This window comes from Prionailurus bengalensis, chromosome D3 (assembly GCF_016509475.1).
Source record: "Prionailurus bengalensis isolate Pbe53 chromosome D3, Fcat_Pben_1.1_paternal_pri, whole genome shotgun sequence".
NCBI classification, from domain to species: Eukaryota; Metazoa; Chordata; class Mammalia; order Carnivora; family Felidae; genus Prionailurus; species Prionailurus bengalensis.
This window is the reverse complement of record NC_057356.1, coordinates 41037913-41060868: the sequence shown is the minus strand read 5'-3', so window position 1 is coordinate 41060868 and position 22956 is coordinate 41037913. Positions and strand designations below refer to the sequence as shown.

Below are 22956 nucleotides of genomic sequence, written 5' to 3'. Positions count from 1 at the left end.
CTCATCCCAAAAGGTGCCGTCCTCTCCCTCCCACCCCCCCATCAACCCTCAGTTTGTTCTCAGTTTTTAAGAGTCTCTTATGCTTTGGCTCTGGGGAGACTTTCTGATGAGGAATCTGATCAGCTTACTGAGGATCCCTTGTATGTAATGATTCGCTTCTTTCTTGCGCTCTCCATATTCTATTTTGTATTCTCTTTGTCTTTTGTAAGTTTGATGGTAATGTGTCTTGGTGTGTGTATCTTTGAATCCATTTTATGCAGAATCTCTTGAGCATATTCTATATATATGTGTCTTTCATCAAACTTGTTAAGTTTTCAGCCATTCTTCAAAATACTCTCTCTTCCTCTGGTGAAAGAGAGGACACTTGCTAGTGTGCCAGTGGTCCCTTAGGTTCTGTTCACTTTTATTCAATCCTTTCGACTTTCTGTTCCTCAGACTCTAATATCCATTGTCTTCAAGTTCACTAATTCTTCTTCCTGCTCAAATCTGCCTTTGAATACCTGTAGTGAAATTTTCACTTCATTATTGTTCTAGCTCCAGAATTTGTTTTTGGTTTCTTGTTAGGTTTTCTATTTCTTTATCAATATTTCCATTTTATTCATACATCACTTTCTGAATTTTCTCCACATCTTCCTTCAGTTCTTTGAGCATCTGTAAGACAGGTGTTTTTTAAGTCCTTGTCTAGTATATTTGCCATCAGGTATTTTTCAGTAACATTTGTTTGTGTTTTTATTTTTTTCCCTTTGAATGGCCCATACTTTCTTGATTCTTTGCCTTGTGGTTTTTTTGGTTAAAACTAGACATTTGAAGCTAATAATGTGGTAGCTCTGGAATTCATATTCTTTGCTTCACCCGGGGTTTGCTGGGTTTTATTTTTGTTTATTTTTTCAGTTGTTACAGGCTGTTTGTCACAGATCGGTCTTAGGTGTATACTTAAAGTCTTGTCGTGTCCTTTTCTGATTCTTTCCCTGGGCATGTGTGGTCACTTTCTAATTTTCCCCATATGTGCAGTTGTTTATGAATGTCCTTTAATGTCTGGTTCCCTAAAAGGGAAAAAGAAAGTGAAGAGAGGGAAAGAGTGCTGGCCCTTTAAGTCCCTTGGACATTACTTAAACTGGAGAATGAGGGGCTTGCAAAGTATGGGCTGGGGCAGGAACAATGGCTGTCTGCATTTTTGTCTGCTCCTCTGTGATCAGAGGCAGCAGAGCACAGATCCCCAGTATTTGGAGGGGTAGGGTCCTTTTTGCCCACGCTGGCTCCTAAAAGCTGTGTATAGACTGCTCTAAGGACATACATCTGCCTGCCATCGGGCTGGGAAGGGGGGAATGAGTAGTTACTTCTGTGCTAAGAGCTGAAATTGATCGAAATTCACTGTAATTTACTATCTTAGTCTTCAGTAACTTTGAGAGTTCCAAACTTACATCAGACCTATTCTGCTAGTACAGTTGTTTTCTGGAAGGGGAGACCAATTCCTGGTGCTTCCTTCTTCCCTTGTCTTCTCAAAATCCTGAGAAGGATTTGGAAAAGGTTTATTTTTAAAATTCCTTAACTCATCATCAGTAGAGTCAAAATTATTATTATATTAATATGTCCAAACTAACTGTATTGAAGGACCATTTTGTTTTTTTAAATCTTTCGTAGACACTCCACTTTTGTTAAAGATCTTCTGACTGTGCACTTGTTGTAAAGGCAATGTTAGATTGCTGTATGTTTCTTTTTTAATTTTTTTAATGTTTATTTTTGAGAGAGAGAGAGAGAGAGAGAGAGAGAGACAGACAGACGGTGAGTAAGGGAGGGGCAGAGACAGAGAGACACAGAATCGGCAGCAGGCTCCAGGCTCTTGAGCTGTCAGCACAGAGTCCGATGCAAGGCTTGAACCCGTGAACTGTGAGATCATGACCTGAGCTGAAGTCAGAAGCATAACCGACTGAGCCACCTAGGTGCCCCCTCCCTTTTAATGTATGTTTATTTTGAGAGAGAGAAGAAAGGGCTGAGAGAGGGGAAAAAAGAATCCCAAGCAGGCTCTGAGGTGTCAGCCTGGAGCATGATGAGGGGCTTGATCTCCTGAACTATGAGACCGTGACTTGAGCCAAAATCAAGAGTTGGCCGCTTAACTGACTGAGCCACCCAGGTGCCCCTCTATGTTTCTAAATAGTCTTGAGTTTGCTTATTATGTTGTGACAAACAGCAAAATATACCATCACTGTCTTTATCTTATACTGTGTAACTTTTCTTTAAGTCTTTAAGGTACACTCGTGTTATTGCGTGGAACTCATTTAAACATCCAAGAAAGCACATACTGCCTTCTTTTCAGACTACTAAATTATCTTTTAGTGTATGAATCTATTAAAATATGTGGTAATTGGGCTATTTGTATTCCAAAATATTTAAATAATTTGTTTTAATTGAAGCTTATTTTAGCATTCCAGGGTATCAGAAGGAAAGTTTTAGTAATTCTTTTAAATATAGTCACACATTAAAAAAAAAAAAAACTACATAGTTATAGTAATTGCACAACAATGGGAATGTACTAAATGCCAATCAATTGTACACTTAAAATGGTTGATTTTGTTTGAAATGAATTTCATCTCAATAAAAAGAAGTCTTAGCTATATAGGGGAATGGGCAAAATAGGGAAAAGTGATTAAAAGATGCAGACTTCCAGTTACAAAAACATGAGGATACAATCTATAATTTAGGAGGATGTAGTTAGTATGTAGCAATATTGCATGGTAAGTGATGGTAGCAAGATTTATTGTGGTGGTGATTACTTCTACAAATACAGTTTATGCTAAACCTTTGCTTTCCTTCTGGGAATATGGAAGTTTTAGATGTACTAAGCAGAGGACCCTTAGGTGACCAGCCCCCAATAAAAAACTGGTTGCTGAGTCTCTAATAAGATTACTTTGGTTAACAGCATTTTGTGTGTGTTATCATAACTTGTTGCTGGGCAATTAAGTCCTTTGTGACTCCACTGCAAAAGAACCCTTGAAAGTTTGTGTATGTTCTCTCTTGGATGTTGCCTATTCATCTTTTCCCTTTCCTGATATTGCTTTGTATCCTTTTACTGTAATAAATCATAGCTGTGAGTATGACTATTAACAGAGTCCTGTGAGTTCTCTTAATCATCAAACCTGGGGGTGGTCTTGGGAACACTAACTCTTTCCTTGTTTTGTTTTTAATTCATTTACCTTCTCTTCACCCAATGTGTGGCTTGAACTCATGATCCTGAGATCAAGAGTTGCATGCTCTTCTGACTGAGCCAGCCAAGTGCCCCAACTTTGTCCGCTCTTTTTTATTATAATTTTGTACAGTTATTCTTGGAATTAATATTTTTAATGTATGAGGTATAAGTACAGGTCAGGTTTTTTTTTTTAATTTATGTATGAATAAATAGTTGTGTCTGTATTTTTTATTGAGATCATTGTTCCACTGTGCCATCTTTATTTTAAATCATATGTCCATATTTGTGTGCATCTGACTCCCTATTTCGATTTCTTCACCTGTTTGTCTATATTTTACCATACCGTACTTCTTGATAAGTTTGATATCTTATAGAACAAGCCCTGTAACTTTGTTCTTTTTGAATATCTTGGCCCTTAATTTTCCATATAAATTTCAGAATCCTATTACCAAGTTCAAATACCAAATACAATTTTAATAACAAAAGCTGTTGGGATTTTTTTGGTAGAAATTTGGGAACATCTTGCAGTCTACTAATATGTCATATTCCTCTATTTTTTCTTTAGTTTCTCTGTATCATTTTGCACTATTTTAAATCAAAGTGTCCTACATCTTTACTTAGATGAATACCTAAATAGGTGATTTTTTTTTCAGTTTTATTGAGATATAATTAACACATAGCATTGTATTAGTTTAAGGTATATAACACTGATTCAAGATAGATATATATCTCCACCCAAATGTTTCCCATGGTAGTTCGGTTAACATGCATTACCTTAAATAACTACAAAGTTTTTTTCTTGTGGTGGAAACTTTTAAGATTTACTCTCTTAGCAACTTTCAAATATATGCTACAGTATTGTTAACTGTAGCCACCATGCTACACATTTCTTCCCAAGGATTTACTTATCTTTTAACTGAAACTTTGTGTCTTTTGACCACCTTGATCCATTTCCTCCATCTCCCAGCTCCTACCTTTGGCAACAACCAATCTGTTCTTTGTATCTACGAGTTTGAGTTTTTTAGATTCTACATATAAGTGAAATAATAGAGTATATGTAATTGTCTGATTTATTTCATTTCGCATAATGTCTAGATAAAGATCATTGATATTTTGGATGCTATTGTAGACAACATCCTTTAACGTTTTTTACGTTTGTTGTTGGTTACAGAAATCCAGTTCACTTGTGTTTATTGACATTGTAGCCAACATCTCTCCTCACTTCCTTAATCTCCAGTTTTGTTTATAGATTCTTTGGGATTTCAGAATAGATGCACATCAACGCCTGTGAATAATGATAGGTTAATTAATTTTCAGTCATTGTGCATTTTCTTTTTTTTGCCATATTTAACTGGCTTGGACTTACAGTAAAATTTTAGATATGATGAGAGTGGTCATTCTAATTCATCCCCAGTTCCTAATTTCGTTGGTAGATATATTTATCAGTCTGTTCATTTCTAATCATTAGTAAGAGAATTTCTACTTATTATGGATTGACATTAGATTTTATCATCTATTGAGGTAATATGTGATATTTTTCCTTTCGTTTTTAATGTGCTGAATTTTACAGAACATTAACTTTCTGAATGTTCATTCAGCCAGTCTTGTATCACTGGAGTAAATCCATTTTCATCATGATGCATAACCTCTTTTATGTATTGACCGTTTTGTTTTGCTAATATTTGATTGGAATTTTTTCATCTACATTAATGAGTCAGGGTTACCTACGCTTTCTTAAACGTTCTTTTTAGGTTTAGTATCTAGGTCATGAATGCCTCACTAAAGTAACAGGGAGAAGTGGGCCCTAAGTCTTGGTTTATTTTCTGGATCTTGTGTGAGAGTCATTATTTCTTCCTTAAATGTTTGGTAGATTTCATTAGTGTAGACATCTGTGCCTGTAGTTTTGGGGAGGAAGGTTGTAGTATGGATTCAGTTTCTTCAAATTCAGCAGTTATATGAGTATTTGTATTTCCTTGTTGTCTGTGGTCAGTTTTGGTAACTTACAGTTTTCAATTTGTCATTCTTTATGTTAATTTAAAAATTCGTTCATAATTTAATTTTAATGCCTGTAGGATCTATAGTGATCTTCCATTGTTCACATTATTTTTTGTTACTCAGCTAATCTTACCAGGAGATGTAAATATTGTAGGTGTTTTTGAAGAACCAACTTTTTCCTTTTTAACACTTCTTAGGATTGCTGCTTAACATGCTTATTTTCAGCCTGTATATGCACATATGTGACTATAAATACTTCTGTTTAAATATATGTGTTTATACATGTAGAGGTACAAATTTTGCAAGTTTTTTTACATTGTATTTTCATTATTATTTGGATCAAGATATTTTCTAATTTCGATTGTGATTTCATCTTCTACCCATGGCTATTCTTTAGAAGTATATTGTTTAATTTCTGAGTTTTGGGATTTTCTTGTTCTTTTTCTGTTGCTGATTTCTGGCTTAATTCCACTGTAATCAGAGAGCCTACCTTATATAATTTCATTTCTTTGAAACTAATTGGTAATTGTAGTATGTGCATATGGTCAATTTTGGTAAATATGTACACTAGAAAATAATAAACACTGCATGTGAAGTACAGTGTTATGTTCATTAATTCAAATTTTGGTAATCCTTGTGTTTCATTTTTCTACGTTTAATTTTTTTCTATATTTTTAATTTTTCTATATACAGTAAAACCTGGGATTGCAAGTAACTTTTTTGGAGAGTGTTCTGCAAGACAAACATTTCTGATAAGTTTTAACTTGATAAACAGGTGATGTTTTGCAATACAAGTAGTACGGTGATGCCGAATGATCACAACTGAGCCAATGGTTCTTGAAATTCGCTTTTGATATACGAGTGCTTTGGATTGCAAGCATGTTTCTGGAATGAATTATGTTCACAAAGCAAGGTTTTACTGTATATATATTTTTAAATGTTTATTTTGATAGAGCGCGAGTGGGGGAGGAACAGAGAGAGAGAGGAAAGAGAGAGAATCCTGAGCAGGCTCCTTGCTGTCAGTATAGAACCCAACACAGGGCTTGATCTCACAAACTGTGAGATCATGACCTGAGCCGAAATCAAGGGTCGGTCGCTTAACCGAGTCCCCCAGGCACCCCTGTATAGGTGTATTTTTTAAGCAGTGTTGCAAATCTCCCATTATGAGTACGGAATTACTTTGCCTCCTAGTTCTGTTAGTGTTCACACATTTTATTAGGCTGTGTTAATATTTACATACAGATTTACATTATTATGTTTTTTTGGCCAATTGAATTGGCTAACATGTGAAGTATTCACCTTTTTTCTCTAGTGATGCTTTTTGCTTGGAAATCTACTTTGATAACAGTATACCAACTTTCCATATAAGTCATCTGCAAAAGCCACCTTAGGGATCATGAGAGTTTTTGGATAAATATCTTTTTTCATTACTTTTGTATCTTTATATTTTAAGTGATCTTTTATAGATGGCATTATAGTTATTTTTTAAAATAATCTTTTAAATGAAAAGTTTAGATCTTACAAATAATAATTGAAAGCACTTGCTTTTGGCTCAACCTGTTTATTTGATCCTCCTACTCTTTGTTCCTTTTTCTTTAGAATTTATTGTTTTTAGTTATTGTTTTTTCTCATTAACTTGGTAGTTATACGATCTTACTATTCTGTAAGTGGGTTTTTTAAAAGAGATTTCAGCATGCATAGTTGGCATCCTATAGGAATGTGTGACGACACTTTGCATTTTTTGCCCTCTCTTTGGCCTGCATGGATCTTAGAACACTTAAACACCATTTCTCTCAACTTAAATGCCTTCATTATTGTATATGTCAAGCCTATGAATACATTATTGGTTTATATAGTGTTCATTTAGATTTACTAACTCATTTATTCTGTTAATCTTCCACTCAGGTTTTGCATCTGAGGAAGTTCCTTTAGTATTTCCTCTAGTGTACATCTGCTGGCGATGAATTGTCTCTTTTTTACCTGAAAATATATTTACTCCACCTTCATACTAGATGAGTATTTTTCTTAGAAATGATATTCTAGATTGGCAGTTCTTTCTTGCAGTACTTTCAAGACAGCCTTCACTGTCCTGTTGTTTACGTTGAGGAGTTAAGCTGTCAGCCTTATTTTTATCTTGAAAAGTAATCATTTCCACTCTTCTTTGGTTGCTTTAAGTTTGGTTTTCAACAATTTTACTATGACATGCCTATTCATGGATTTCTTTTTATTTATTCTACTTAATTTTTCAAACTCAAAGACCATAAAATCAAAGCCTATAAAAACTATCAGCCATTTCATCAAATATGGCTTCTGTTCATTCTTTCCTTCTTCTTTTTCTGGCATATTAGTCCTTACATCATTCTCAGTCTTTCATCCTCTTTTCTCTATTTGCCACTCTTTTTTTTGTCTCCCTTCATTCTAGATATTTTCTTCTGAAATACCTTCAGTGTATCCAGTTTGCTATTAAAGCTATCTTTGAATAAACAATTTCTGTTTGGCATTATTAGTTTAGTTTTGTTTTTGCTTTTTAAAGTCCAGTTCTGTGTTGGAATTCCCAGTCTTGTCTTTTATTACCCTAAGAAGCAGTAACCAGAGTTTATTAAAAGTCTGTCTCAAGTTCCTTTTGGTGTGTTTCAGTGGTCTTTTGCTTCTGTCGGTTTTCATTCTAGTTTTCTTGCCTCTTTATGTACCTGTTTTTTATTGTTTACCATACATTTTGTTTATGAATATTTATGAAAATAATTTGAAGTGTCAGGCATTTTCTTTCTCCAGGGTGGGTTTACATTTGCTTCTGTTATTTGGGCCAGTAGCAGTCTTTTTATCACTTAAGTCCACATTCAGAGATTGACATGATTCAAAGCTGAGTTGTTTTTCCCTTGGAAGCCTATCTGACTAGGTTCACCTCTATGCCTATGACGTGTTCCCAGGATTGATTAAAGCAGCCTTAAATGTGAAACTCCCTTCCCAGGATCTCCATGCTATCTTATATCCTGTTGAGTTATTTTTCACTTTTGTTATCTCTTTAACATCTTCAAGCAAATGCCTTTTATTTATTTATTTTTAATTTTTTTTTTTAACGTTTATTTATTTATTTTTGGGACAGAGAGAGACAGAGCATGAACGGGGGAGGGGCAGAGAAAGAGGGAGACACAGAATCGGAAACAGGCTCCAGGCTCTGAGCCATCAGCCCAGAGCCCGACGCGGGGCTCGAACTCACGGACCGCGAGATCGTGACCTGAGCTGAAGTCGGACGCTTAACCGACTGCGCCACCCAGGCGCCCCAAGCAAATGCCTTTTAAAATACACTTGTTTGAATATCAAGACCTATGGATCTAGAGAGTATAATGCTAAGTGAAATAGGTCAAAGAAAGACAAATACCATATGATTTCACTCATATGTGGAATTTAAGAAACAGAACAAATGAAGAAAAGGGGGAAAAGGGTCAAACAAAAAAAACCAGACCTTTAAGCATAGAGAACAAACAGGTGGTTACCAGAGGGGAGGCAGGTGGGGAGTATGGGTGAAATAGTTAAAGGGGATTAAGAGTACACTAACCATGATGAACACTGAGTAATGTGTTGAATTTTGAATCACTATATTGTACACCTGAAACTAATACAACACTGTGTGTTAACTATACTGGAATTAAAAAATAACTTTAAAAAATAAAATAAAAATAAAATATGCTTGTCTTCATCAGGAAGAGTTTGCCTGCCATTTGGAAGCAGAGGTCTTGTTTCAGTCTTACTATGACTTTATTAGGAATTCTTCTCTTGGAGAAACATGACATAGATTATTTTCTCCAAGTTTTCATATATATTGCAGTTCTGGGATTTCAATACAGATACATATTCAAAGCCTTTGTTCTTTTTTACTCCGTTATCCAGTATTTTGAGAATGTGAATGACATGCAAAAGCCACCTTAGAGATCTAGAGCCGTGTTGCACATATCATGCAAGTTATACCAGAAAATGTTATTCATGTTTTTGCTTTCATTAGGTGTGATCAAAGCATACTAGTATGTGTACCTCTTATTAAGTACTGAGCTCTTTATTGATAAGTAAGTCATAGTGAATGCCTTGTGTTATATGTAAACTTAAATATTTAGAATGGTGCTTGAAAGAAAAATAGTAATATAAAAAGATCAGGATATCCTATAATTTTGAAATATAAAACTGTGAGTTGGATATTTATTTTGTAGAAACAAGGCAAAATTCACCTGACACATAACTCAGCATTTTTGTGTTTACCAGTTTGTCAGCTTTTATATTCCTGTTCTTGTGAACTTTTGCCATATCCAGAGCTTCGTTTCTGGGTATTTTGAGAAAGAATATCCAGGTAAGACAGACCTGGAGTAAAGCTTGATATTATGGGAAATATTTGTTGAATGAAGGCAAATTTAGTAATAGTAGTTGTTTTTGTATGCATTTTGTGGAAGGAACGGAATATGTTGATGCTTTGAATTCCTTCTCTTTTTAATTAAAAGTTATCAGTGATCTTCTCTTTCTTTCTAACTTAGGGATAAAGCAATTCCTAACAAAGTGGGGACCTATTGTATCCAGTTTGGTTTTATGATGGATAAAGCAAATATTCTTAACAGTGAACAGGTTTGCTTACTCTTTTTATATACTATAGTTAGCTTTACATTTTCTTGCCTAGTGTAGGAATGAAAAGGTTTTGTTTTAAAAGTGAATTAATTATTGGATGCAAAGTATAAATAGTGCAATTTTCAGGACTATTAGAAAAGAATATATTTAAATTATGTTCAATAATATGACCTGATGTAGAAATTATTTTTTCCATTTCTCTTTATTTCAAAGACTCCAGTAGGCATTTTAGTGTATATCATGATAGGTTACTTCTATCAACCATACATGAAAATTTTTCAGTTAATAACATTTTAGATACTAGTAATTCTGAATAATGAAATTTAAAGTAATTTTGATATACATCATCTCCATTCAATGTCTTAGTGTACTAAATTTTTAAAAATCTGGTTTTTTTTAAAGTTTATTTATTGTGAGAGAGTTGAGTGAGGGAGGAGCAGAGAAAGAGGGAGACTCGCAAGCAGGCTCCATGCTGTCAGCACAGACTCCATGCAGGGTTTAAATTCATGAAACCCTGAGATCATGACCTGAACCGATATCTAGAATCAGACACTTGCTTAACTGACTGAGCCACCCAGGTGCCCCCAAAATTGTCTGTATTTTTAAATCCCTCTAAATTTGTTCTTAGATGACTGTTAACATGCAAAAATTTATCTCTGAATTTATCTTTTCTGAATTTAAAAAGTAAGTTGATTCCAAGTTCAGGAGATTAAGAAAATCTATTTTAGAAGGTAACATTTCATTTTATTTAGTATATGCTAGCATTATTTCTTGTCTTACTCTTAAATACTAAACCATCAATATATTATTCATCACAATGCTGCTTTTGTTTTGTAAGATTATAGTTGATGTTCTACCTAATGAACCTGTGAAGTTAGTTCCTAAAATCCAGCCAGCTACACCAGCTGTTTCAAATGTTCGTTCAGTTGCCAGTAGGACCTTGGCCAAAGATTTACATCTTATTATTACGGTAATGTTTATTTACTTCCAAAATTGCAAAGAATAAGAAAAATTATTTCTAGTTTTAGTGTACAGAATAGTTATTTAAAGAGTTAGACCTTAATTATTCAGTTTAAGATAATATGGAAAATTTGTGTGGGTGAATGAAATGTTTATAAATACCTTTGTATTTGAATACAGAGAATGTGTAACATTATACATAAAATATATCCAGATATACTAAGTAGGACTGACTCAAAAATGCAGGAATTTGCCTACCTTTCCTAATACATACCTTTCTTTCATGTATGTATTATGAACATGTGTGAAGTAAATTGATTCCTCAGTGTCCATTTCACTATTGGGACAGAAGGAAATAATTATTTTTGAGAGATCTGCTCTGATGATTGATCACAATGAGCTCTTTAAAGCTTCTTATTACCGAGAGAGTAAGCAGCAATAGAGCTGCTGAGAATATTAACAAAAAAACATAAAACAAAGTAGCCGACTTCACCTTTATGGAAAATTTTGCTGGTGGGATACTTTACTCCTTTCAGAAAGTTTTTTGCTGTTTTAGACGGGTGAATCATTCTTCTCTTCCTAGATCAATAGATGAATAAAAGTAAAAGACAAGGTGAAATTTTAAAATGGGAGTCCTTTTAATATAGACAGTTATAAATCATTATATTAGATGGAAGCCTCTGGTTCTTTTACAGTTTCTCAGATTATTTTCTGCCTGTGGAGCTCTTAATCCGAGAACTGAATTCTGTGTTTGGAGTAAGAAGGATGATGATAATTAAATATTTAGAGTTTATATTGTATTTCTGATACATTCATTTCCTTTTCTGGATTTAATCTCCTTACCAGTTCTTCTAATTTATCTTTTGTTTACTTGAAGGATGACTACAATAATCAAACTGGAATTGATTTGGTTGGCACTGTAGTAGCTACAATTAAAGGTTCTAATGAGGAAGATACAGATACACCACTCTTTATTGGGAAAGTTAGAACGCTGGAATTTCCCTTTGTGAAAGGCTCAGCTGAAATCACGGTAATTTTTATGTCTTCTGGTAGATAATATTTCTGTATTTAATATTATAAACCACAGAGTTAAATACCCATTCTTTTGTGTATATAACTATGAAGATGTTCTAAGTATAGCATTAAATTGAAAAGTCAGTGGAAATACTTTGTGATTTTGCTGTAAGCTATTACACATTGGACCCAGGATCATTCTTACTATAAGCAAGAACCTCTTTTTCCCTATGGATGACTCTTTTCTCTGATTGTAGTGATGTTTAGCTTTGGTGATAATATATTCGTGTTTCATTGAAAAGTTACCATTCTGTGGATAGAAATAGAATATAATATAGCCCAGGTAAAATATATACATATATCAAGGCACCTGAGGGGCTCAGTCAGTTAAGCATCTGAATCTTGATTTTGGCTCAGGTCATGATCTCACGGTTGCTGAGATGGAACCCAAGTTGGACTCTGGGCTGACAGCATGGAGTCTGCTTGGGATTCTGTATCTCTGTCCCTCCCCTGCTTGTGCTCTCTCTCTTTCTCTCAAAATAAATATTTAAAAAATGTATACATATCTAGAAAAAATTTTATAAAAAGTTTATCTTTGTTACTTTTATTTTTCAAAATGGAAATACTTTTACTTGTATAAAAAATACACAGTGCAGAAACTTCAAAAACAATCATTATTTTATCACCCATCAGAGATAATGTTGATTAGCAATTTAGTGAGACTTACCTTACAGACTTTCTGTATATACACAAACACTGCACAGATACCCCATGTGTATATTATTTATATACGTGAGTAGGGTATAAAATTTCATTAATATAAAACTGTGCTTTTATAAAAATTTTATTTAACACATCCATGGCATATTTTATCAGTACGTGTAAACTTACGTCATTGTATTATGATCATAATTTAATCAGTCCTAAGTGGAAATTTAGTTGCTTTCCAAAGCTTGTTGTCAACAATGCTTTCATCAGGTTTCTTCTGTGTACATCGTTTTGCATGTCTGATTATTTATTTTAGAAATTGCTAGAAGTAGAATTGGAGGCAGAATTTTAAGCCTTTTGGTAGGTAGATATTGCCATTTGCTGTTTAGTTTACATTCCCACCAGAAATAATGTGTATTTACCTTCATAATATTACCAGCCCTAAATATGAATGATTTTTGGAACTCTAACCCAAGTTTCCTATATTTAAAAAAATCTTTTGTTATTAGTGAGGTTGAATATTTTTCTTGTTCTTGATCTTTTTAGGATTGTCCCTTGATGCTTTGTCTTGTGGAATATTCATCATTTTCATAATTTTATATTACAGATAATCATGTTCTTTTGTATATAAGGATTGTTTCCTGATTTTGTTTTTTAGATTTTAGCTTTGTTTATACTGGAGTGCAGAAAGGATTATGTCCACAATTCCTGCCCTAGTACTCTTATGCCATTAATCTTTTGATTATTTTTAACATTTTTCAAATTCATTAAATTTCTTGGTATCATTTATTGAATAATTCTTCCTGTACCTGTAAATCTGAAATGTCACCTTTCTTAGATTTATTTATTTTTTAATGTTTGTTTATTTTGAGAGAGAAAGAGCAAGCGGCAGGGTGGGGCAGAAAGAGAGGGAGAAAGAATCTCAAGCAGCCTCTGCAGTGTCAGTGCAGAGCCTGATGCAGGAGGGCTGGATCCCACATGAGATCATGACCTGAGCCTAAATCAAAATTTAGACGCTAACTGACTGAGCCACCCAGGTGCCCCTATATCTGTTTTTGAGAGAGAGAGAGAGAGAGAGGATGCGCATGCACACAGCATGGAGGGGCAGAGGTAGAGAGAATCTTAAGTAGGCTCCATGCTCAGTGTGGAGCCCAATATGCAGGGCTTGATTCCACATCCCTGGGATTATGACCTGAGCTGAAATCAAGAGTTGGATGCTCAGTCGACTGACCCACCCAGGCACCCCATCTTTCTGGTATTTTTTTTATTGTTGCCAGTGTTCATCTTTTTATCTAATCCAGTGCCAATACTACATTGTTTTAATAACATTAGGCTTAAAATTGGGGAGCCTACCTGCTTGCACCTGGCCTGCAGTAAATGTATTGGTTAGTCTGTCAGTGACAGACCATTACAGCATTTCCATCTTAATTAGTTTCCAGTATTTGAAGTTCTGGAGGTTTTACGTAATGATCTGCATCTCTGATTTATTTGGAGAATTCTAAAGATCTGGCAATACTGGACTATGATTCTCTTAGGGCAGAAGGATTTTCCAGTCCCTTGTATTCATGCCACTTGTTTTTATCTCTTGACATTGAGGGCAGTTGTCATTTGTTACTTATATTCACACTTGTTCTTTTATTTTTGTTATAGTAGAGAGTAAAAGTGAAATTTTCTTGTACCCTAACAAATTAGGTAATGAAAGCCACATGTTGAAAGACAAAGAAAACATTTTGAATGTGCAAAGTAGGTTTGTGTTGGAAGAATACACCTAGCCCACTTACCTTTGTCTTGTTTCCTTGACCTCCCCTCCCCTTGTAGGCATTTGAAGTTGCTACTCTGGCTCTACACATTTATGAGGTTAAGATGGTGACTTAAGCTATTCCCTTGCAGCTGCATATATAGAATCTAAGCTTCATGTCATTCATATGACTTTCCACTAGAGGTTCCTAATATCCCACTGAATAAGCAGAAAACTCTCAAGTCCTTCTTGGCTTCTGGCCCAGCTGTTGATTTATTAGGTCTAAGATAGGGGCTCTGTAATCTGATGTAACAAACAGGTAGTTCTCATCAATATGGACATTTAGGAAATACTGGCTCAGAACAAGACTAGTTATTTGTTAATATAACAATAATATAATGGTTAATGATAATTAAATGTTCCGCATTTGATTGAAAAGAATGTGTATTGTTTAATTCAGGTTATAATCTAAGCCTATTGTTCAAGTTGTTTTCTAATTCTCTTTATTGCTTATGTCATCTAGAAATTTCTTATTTATTTATTTATTTAATTTATTTATTTATTTTAATTTACATCCAAATGAGTTAGCACATAGTGCAACAATGATTTCAGGAGTAGATTCCTTAGTGCCCCTTACCCATTTAGCCCATCCACCCTTCCACACCCTCTCCAGTAACCCTCTGTTCTCCATATTTAAGAGTCTCTTATGTTTTGTCCCCCTCCCTGTTTTTATATTATTTTTGTTTCCCTTCCCTATGTTCGTCTGTCTCATCTCTTAAAGTCCTCGTATGAGTGAAGTCATATGATATTTGTCTTTCTCTGGCTGACTAGTTTCACTTAGCATATTACCCTCCAGTTCCATCCACGTAGTTGCAAATGGCAAGATTTCATTCTTTTGGATTGCCGAATAATACTCCATTGTGTGTGTGTGTGTGTGTGTGTGTGTGTGTGTGTGTGTGTGTGTATACACACACACACACACACACACACACACACACCACATCTTTTTTATCCACTCATCCATCGATGGACATTTGGGCTCTTTCCATACTTTGGCTATTGTTGATACTGCTGCTATAAACATGGGGGTGCATGTGTCCCTTTGAAACAGCACACCTGTATCCCTTGGATAAATACCTAGTAGTGCAATTGCTGGGTCATAGGGTAGTTCTATTTTTAATTTTTTGAGGAACCCCCATACTGTTTTCCAGAGTGGCTGCACCAGCTTGCATTCCCACCAGCAATGCAAAAGAGATTCTCTTTTTTTTGCACCCTCACCAACATCTGTTGTTGCCTGAGTTGTTAATGTTAGCCATTCTGACAGGTGTAGGGTGGTATCTCATTGTGGTTTTGATTTGTATTTCCCCGATGATGAATGATGTTGAGCATTTTTTCGTGTGTCAGTTGGCCATGTGGATGACTTGTTTGGAGAAGTGTCTATTTATGTCTTTTGCTCATTTCTTCACTGGATTATTTATTTTCTTGGTGTTGAGTTTGATAAGTTCTTTATAGATTTTGGATACTAACCCTTTGTCTGATATGTTGTTTGCAAATATCTTCTCCCTTTCTGTCGGTTGCCTTTTGGTTTTGCTGATGGTTTGCTTTGCTGTGCAGAAGCTTTTTATTTTGATGAGGTCCCAGTAGTTCATTTTTGCTTTTGTTTCCCTTGCCTCCAGAGACGTGTTGAGTAAGAAGTTGCTGTGGCCAAGATCAAAGAGGTTTTTGCCTGCTTTCTCCTCGAGGATTTTGATGGCTCTTTGTCTTACATTTAGGTCTTTCATCCATTTTGAGTTTATTTTTGTGTACGGTGTAAGAAAGTGGTCTAGGTTCATTCTTTTGCATGTTGCTGTCCAGTTTTCCCAGCACTACTTGTTGAAGAGACTGTCTTTATTCCATTGGACATTCTTTCATGCTTTGTCAAAGATTAGTTGGCCATACATTTATGGGTCCATTTCTGAGTTCTCTATTCTGTTGCACTGATCTGAGTGTGTGTTCTTATGCCAGTACCATACTGTCTTGATGATTACAGCTTTGCAGTATAACTTGAATAAAGTCTGGGATTGTGATGCCTCCTGCTTTGGTTTTCTTTTTCAAGATTGCTTTGGCTATTTGGGGTCTTTTCTGGTTCCATACAGATTTTAGGATTATTTGTTCTAGCTCTGTGAAGAATGCTGGTGTTATTTAATAGGGATTGCATTGAATATGTAGATTGCTTTGGGTAGTATCGACATTTTTAACAATATTTGTTGTTCCTATCCAGGAGCATGGAATCTTTTTCCATTTTTTTGTGTCTTCTTCAATTTCATAAGCTTTGTATAGTTTTCAGCGTATAGATTTTTCACCTCTTCAAGTTAGATTTATTCCTGGGTATTTTATGGTTTTTGACGATTGTAAATGGGATCTATTTCTTGATTTCTCTTTCTGTTGCTTCACTATTGTGTATAGGAATGCAGCCGATTTCTGTGCATTGATTTTCTATCCTAAAACTTTGCTGAATTCATAAATCAGTTCTAGCAGTTTTTTGGTGGAATGTTTGGGTTTTCCATATAGATCATGTCATCTGTGAAGAGCAAAAGTTTCACCTCCTACTGGCTGATTTGGATGCCTTTTATTTCTTTGTGTTGTCTGATTGCAGAGGCTAAGACTTCCAATACTATGTTGAATAACAGTGGTGAGAGTGGACATCCCTGTCTTGTTGCTGACCTTAGGGATAAAGCTCTCAGTTTTTGCCCATTGAGGATGATATTTGCATTGGGTCATTCATATATGGCTTTTATGATCTTGAGGTATGATCTAGAAGTTTCTTTTTTTTTTTTTTTAAGACTTTCTTTTTTTTTAAGCTTATTTTTGGGTGCCTGGGTTAAGTGTCTGACTTAGGCTCAGGTCATGATCTCACAGTTCATGGTTTCAAGCCCTGCATCAGGCTCTGTACTGACAGCTCGGAGCCTGGAGCCTGCTTCAGATTGTGTCTCCCTCTCTCTTTGTCCCTCCCCCACTCACACTCTGTCCCTGTTTCTGTCTCTCTGTCTCTCTCTCTCTCTCCCTCTCTCCTAAAAGTAAACATTAAGAAAATTTTTTTAAGTTTATTTATTTAGAGAGAGAGAGAGAGCACAGCAGGGGGAGGAGCAGGGAGAGAGAATCCCAAGTAGGCTCCACACTATCAGTGCAGAGCCTAACGCAGGGCTCAAACACACAAACTATAAGATCATGACCTGAGCCAAAATCAAGAGTTGGACGCTTAACTGACTGAGCCACCTAGGTGCCCCTAGAAATTTCTGAAAAAGATTTCTAACTTTTATTCCGCTATGGATTTGTTCGTTCCCCATATTCCAAATTCCCATTTATGCTTGGATCCACTAATGGACTCTTCAGTTCTCTTCATTTCCATTATTCTTTGTATCCTTTTCTCTTGCTAAGCTGTACATCAGAGGTTACAAACCATAGAACTTTGAAATAGGAAGGGCCTTCTCTCTCTTTTTTTTTTTTTTTTTTTAATGTTTATTTATTTTTGAGAGCAGGAGACACAGCTCCAGGCTCCAAACTGACAGTAGAGAACCCGATGCGGTGCTCAAACTCACGAACTGTGAGGTCACAACCTGAGGTCACAACCTGAGCTGAAGTTGAATGCATAACTGACTGACCACCCAAGTGCTCCAGGAAGGGCCTCCGTAGTAATACATAAAAGAAAAGATTTTATATTTAACTACATAAAAAGTTAAAACTTTATGTACCACAATCTTATCTTGAACAGAATTAAAAGAATAGTGGCAACATATTGATAATTATTGACCCTGAAGGGTGGGCATGTAGAGATTCATTATATGACTGTACAATAAAAATGTTTTTAATTAAATTGTGTAGAAATACTGCAGTGCACTCACACCAGTATTGGGTTAGGTATCTTAAACATATTTCTAAATCTCCTTAAGAACTTCCTGCAAATCAATAAGAAAAAAGACAATCTAGTAGAAAAATAAATCACTGAAGAATATGAGCAGGCAGTTAATGGAAGAGAAAATATAAAGGGCCAATAAACAAGAAGCATAACCTTAACACCAGTCAGAGACATGCTAACCAATAATGACTGGTTCTTTTTAATCCATTTCATTGGGTGGAGGGGGAAACTTGATAATTATGTGTTGGCCAGCCTCAGGGAAACTAGGTATTTTTACACTCTAATGATGAGAGGATAAATTGATGGGCTTTTGGAAGGGAAATTTGATAGTACCTATTAAAATAGTGTTTTTAATGAGTTCTGTTTCTCATTATTCTAGAGAACATACATAGAAATAAAGATATTTTCTTTGCTGTATTTATAAATACTAGTTTAAAATTTGTAAGCAAATTAATTGTTCACCTGATGAGAGGATATAGTGTAGTATACCTATACTATTCCATAAGTTTTACGAAGTGCTATCTAGACATTCACTTGCATTGATCAACAAGTCAGACTCCTTGCTAAAAGCCAACTGCTGAACTATGAAGTTCAGTTTATATACTTTTAAAATGTGACTTGTATTTTATTTTTGTGCGACTATTCATGTAAATACATTGAAAACAATTTTCAGAAATTATGTGTGATTGTGCCTTGGTTTAAAGGTGGGCTTGTATTCTGTATTCCTTGGAAAGAAAATTATTATCTGTAGTTTATTTGTAATTTTATTTCATGGATTTTTCTACACTATTTTTACCAATGTAAACTTTTAAAAATTCTACTTCTCTATCAGTGAATTGTACTAGTAGTGTAAAACTACTAGTGAAACAGCTAGTATCCTTGTTTCCTATAAGAATGTAATAAATAATTTAGGAGGTAACTATAATTTGCAGTATTGTTATGTGCTATGGTCTTAAGCTAAAATATATCAGAAGTGTTTTTGTGTGTGCATTAATGAAAATATAATTAAAAAGAAAACAAATCTTTCAAGCTTTTTAGGATCTTTTTTTTGGTCACCTGGGACTAGTGGGTCTACTTCCATGGTAACAGCTGTAACTTAAACTCAGCATTGGGCTTTGGGCATGTCTTTGTGATTGTTTTTATAACTTTCATGCCATCAACTGTTTCACACTGCTTCAACTTCTTAAAGGTTGGCATCAAGAAGACTTTGCAGGTCAAGACAGTAAGTGGCCGTTGATACTTGCGTTCTGAAAGAAAAGATACTTTTTCTTATAATTATCTATTATATATAATTTTTGTATAATGTATTTATTGATAAGATCATTTGACTTTCAAACCAGTACCAAAAGGTAAAAAGTTTTATGTCTTGGGTGGTGCTGATGTTTTAGTGAATGTTTAATGGATCTTAAGGATCAGTCAATGCCTTTTGCCTTGAACGTTTACCACTTGGAAATAGAAGACAGATACATAACATTTATACGTTGACAAATACATTCTTAAATCTTGTTTTTCCTTACTGTTTTTTTTTTTTCTTTTTACAGAATCTAGTGCTGGCAGAAAGTAGTCCTGGAAGGGATAGTACTGAATATTTTATTATATTTGAGCCTCAGCTACCTGCTCTATCAAGAACATTAGAACCATATATCCTACCCTTTATGTTTTACAATGGTAAGATTTTAGGAAAATAGAGGATTTTTCTTATTCTTGTGGTTCTTCAGATAACCTTGTTTTGCTTTCCATTAACCTGGTGCTTTTTAGTTCTCTAATTATGACATATTTTGGGAAAGTCACAATTTTAGGATTGTTTGAAGTAAATCATCTGAATGTTTTTCTTAGATGTTAAGAAGCAGCAACAAATGGCAGCACTTACAAAAGAAAAGGACCAGGTATCTAAGAATATTATAATGTACAGAAGTTTATTTGAAGCCAGCAAACAGCTTCTTGATGAAATGAAGTGTAAGTCATTTTGTATTCAAAGGTAATAAAAAAAAAATTGGTTTGGGGGAATGTAAGGCAGAAAGTTGAGACCATGAGAAACAAAAATTGTTTGCTTTCCTGAACTACAAGTAAACTGCAGAACACTGCAACAATGGTGTAAGTAAGGCAATAACACCTTATTAGTTATTTGGTCTTAGGATGATATATTCCATCATTTTAAATAAATTTATATTCTGCTTACCTATAAAAATTTGAAATTTTTTTTTTTATTAGAAATCTATAAGTTTAAGGCTTTTGACGTATAATGATGTTTATATCCAGCTTCAGGTTCTGGCAAAAGATATTGAAAGACATTATTACTGCGGAAGTGATAGGTATTTTAATTTTTAGTTTGAGTCTTGTATTTTACTTAAAATATCTGAAGTATGTCACACCATGGAGGTGTACAGGGCAGCACACACTTGTATAGAAATACATAAGTTACATAGAAGTCAGTGCACACAACGTTTGCTGCAATTTTAATAAATTTTGAATATTGTTAAGATAAGGCATTTGCTGAATCATTTATGTTTTTCCATTTGTCTTATTTTTTCACTATAGCTTTTGGCTTTGTGTTAATTACAAAATTAAAATGTTGAACCATTAACCAACAAATTTGTTCTGCCTGCCTCAGAGTACACACTTTTGTATATCTAAGATGAATGATATTTAGAGCTAAATAGGATGATGGTAATACGTCAGTAGTAGCAGTAAAAATTCTTTTTATAAAGTCTTATTTGGTTCTTGTCACAACCTTTAGGCAGTTATGTATAAATTATGTATAGTCATGTGGATTAGAATTAAATGATTTATCTAAGATTACTTGGAGTTTGCAGTATTAATATATAATATCTTCCTTAACCGTATTGAATTTGTTTTTTGTGTATTTTTTATTTTTGTGTAGTATATAATATCTTCCATAACCCTATTGAATTTGTTTTTTATTTTTGTGTATTAGATCCAAATCTTAATTTTAGACTTCGTTTCATTTTGAATTTCTAAAATAGTTACTATATATTTTACTTTAGCATCAATCAAAAAGGAAAAAAAAACAAGAGATTGAAAATATTTTTCAAAAACTGTCTTTTGGGGGTTATTACAAATTGATACAGGTTTGTTTGTTTTTAATTTTAGGCCGAGTTGAAGAAGCAAAATTAAAAGAGGCTCAGTTGCAAACTGAACTAAAAACACATAATATTGACATTCCTACAACACAGCAGGTACAGTTTCCAAGTATATGTAAAAAAAATTTTTTTAATTCTAGTCTATAATTTTTTTTTTCCATCCATTTTTATTTAGAATGTTGTAGGCACTCTTGTTGCAGGGGTTCCAAGACATGTGGATTGCAGCCTAATCACTTACTAACCATTAAAAGGACTAACAAAATGATAGAATGCTTTTTTCAAAGAAATTGCAACTTGTATTTCTAATGTAATGACCCCAGTAAGTGAAATTAATAATCCACCAATTTGAGAACTGCATTGAAGGGGCTGCATAAGTTATAACCAGTATATGTGGTGGCAAAGAAAATGAGAGAACATGACAATAGGGTTTTTTTTAAACTTCTGTTTCTTTGTGTGTAACAAAAGAGAAATCCTATTGTAGGTTATAAATTTCTTAACTAAGATAAAAAAGTCAGTGAAGTGGAAGCTTTACATTTCTGTAGCCACATTCTTTTTTTTTTTTTTCAATATATGAATTTTATTGTCATATTGGTTTCCATACAACACCCAGTGCTCATCCCAAAAGGTGCCCTCCTCAATACCCATCACCCACCCTCCCCTCCCTCCCACCCCCCATCAACCCTCAGTTTGTTCTCAGTTTTTAAGAGTCTCTTATGCTTTGGCTCTCTCCCATTCTAACCTCTTTTTTTTTTTTTCCTTCCCCTCCCCCATGGGTTCCTGTTAAGTTTCTCAGGATCCACATAAGAGTGAAACCATATGGTATCTGTCTTTCTCTGTATGGCTTATTTCACTTAGCATCACACTCTCCAGTTCCATCCACGTTGCTACAAAAGGCCATATTTCATTGTTTCTCATTGCCACGTAATATTCCATTGCGTATATAAACCACAATTTCTTTATCCATTCATCAGTTGATGGACATTTAGGCTCTTTCCATAATTTGGCTATTGTTGAGAGTGCTGCTATGAACATTGGGGTACAAGTGCCCCTATGCATCAGTGCTCCTGTATCCCTTGGATAAATTCCTAGCAGTGCTATTGCTGGGTCATAGGGTAGGTCTATTTTTAATTTTCTGAGGAACCTCCACACTGCTTTCCAGAGCGGCTGCACCAATTTGCATTCCCACCAACAGTGCAAGAGGGTTCCCGTTTCTCCACGTCCTCTCCAGCATCTATAGTCTCCTGATTTGTTCATTTTGGCCACTCTGACTGGCGTGAGGTGATACCTGAGTGTGGTTTTGATTTCTATTTCCCTGATGAGGAGCGACCTTGAGCATCTGTTCATATGCCTGTTGGCCATCCAGATGTCTTCTTTAGAGAAGTGTCTATTCATGTTTTCTGCCCATTTCTTCACTGGGTTATTTGTTTTTCGGGTGTGGAGTTTGGTGAGCTCTTTATAGATTTTGGATACTAGCCCCTTGTCCGATATGTCATTTGCGAATATCTTTTCCCATTCCGTTGGTTGCCTTTTAGTTTTGTTGGTTGTTTCCTGTGCTGTGCAGAAGCTTTTTATCTTCATAAGGTCCCAGTAATTCACTTTTGCTTTTAATTCCCTTGCCTTTGGTGATGTGTCGAGTAAGAGATTGCTACGGCTGAGGTCAGAGAGGTCTTTTCCTGCTCTCCTCTAAGGTTTTGATGGTTTCCTGTCTCCCATTCAGGTCCTTTATCCATTTTGAGTTTATTTTTGTGAATGG

The 22956-nt window shown here is 34.8% G+C and overlaps 1 protein-coding gene across 1 annotated transcript in view; it reads left to right on the top strand.

Moving 5' to 3' along the window:
- SMCHD1 (structural maintenance of chromosomes flexible hinge domain containing 1) overlaps window positions 1-22956 on the top strand; it is a 169232-nt gene that overhangs the window by 107057 nt on the left and 39219 nt on the right. The window contains exons 35-40 of the mRNA XM_043558406.1: window positions 9700-9787; window positions 10626-10757; window positions 11625-11777; window positions 19644-19770; window positions 19939-20058; window positions 21214-21299. Of these exons, the coding sequence (XP_043414341.1) occupies window positions 9700-9787; window positions 10626-10757; window positions 11625-11777; window positions 19644-19770; window positions 19939-20058; window positions 21214-21299 (706 nt within the window). The remainder of the gene's footprint in view (window positions 1-9699; window positions 9788-10625; window positions 10758-11624; window positions 11778-19643; window positions 19771-19938; window positions 20059-21213; window positions 21300-22956) is intronic.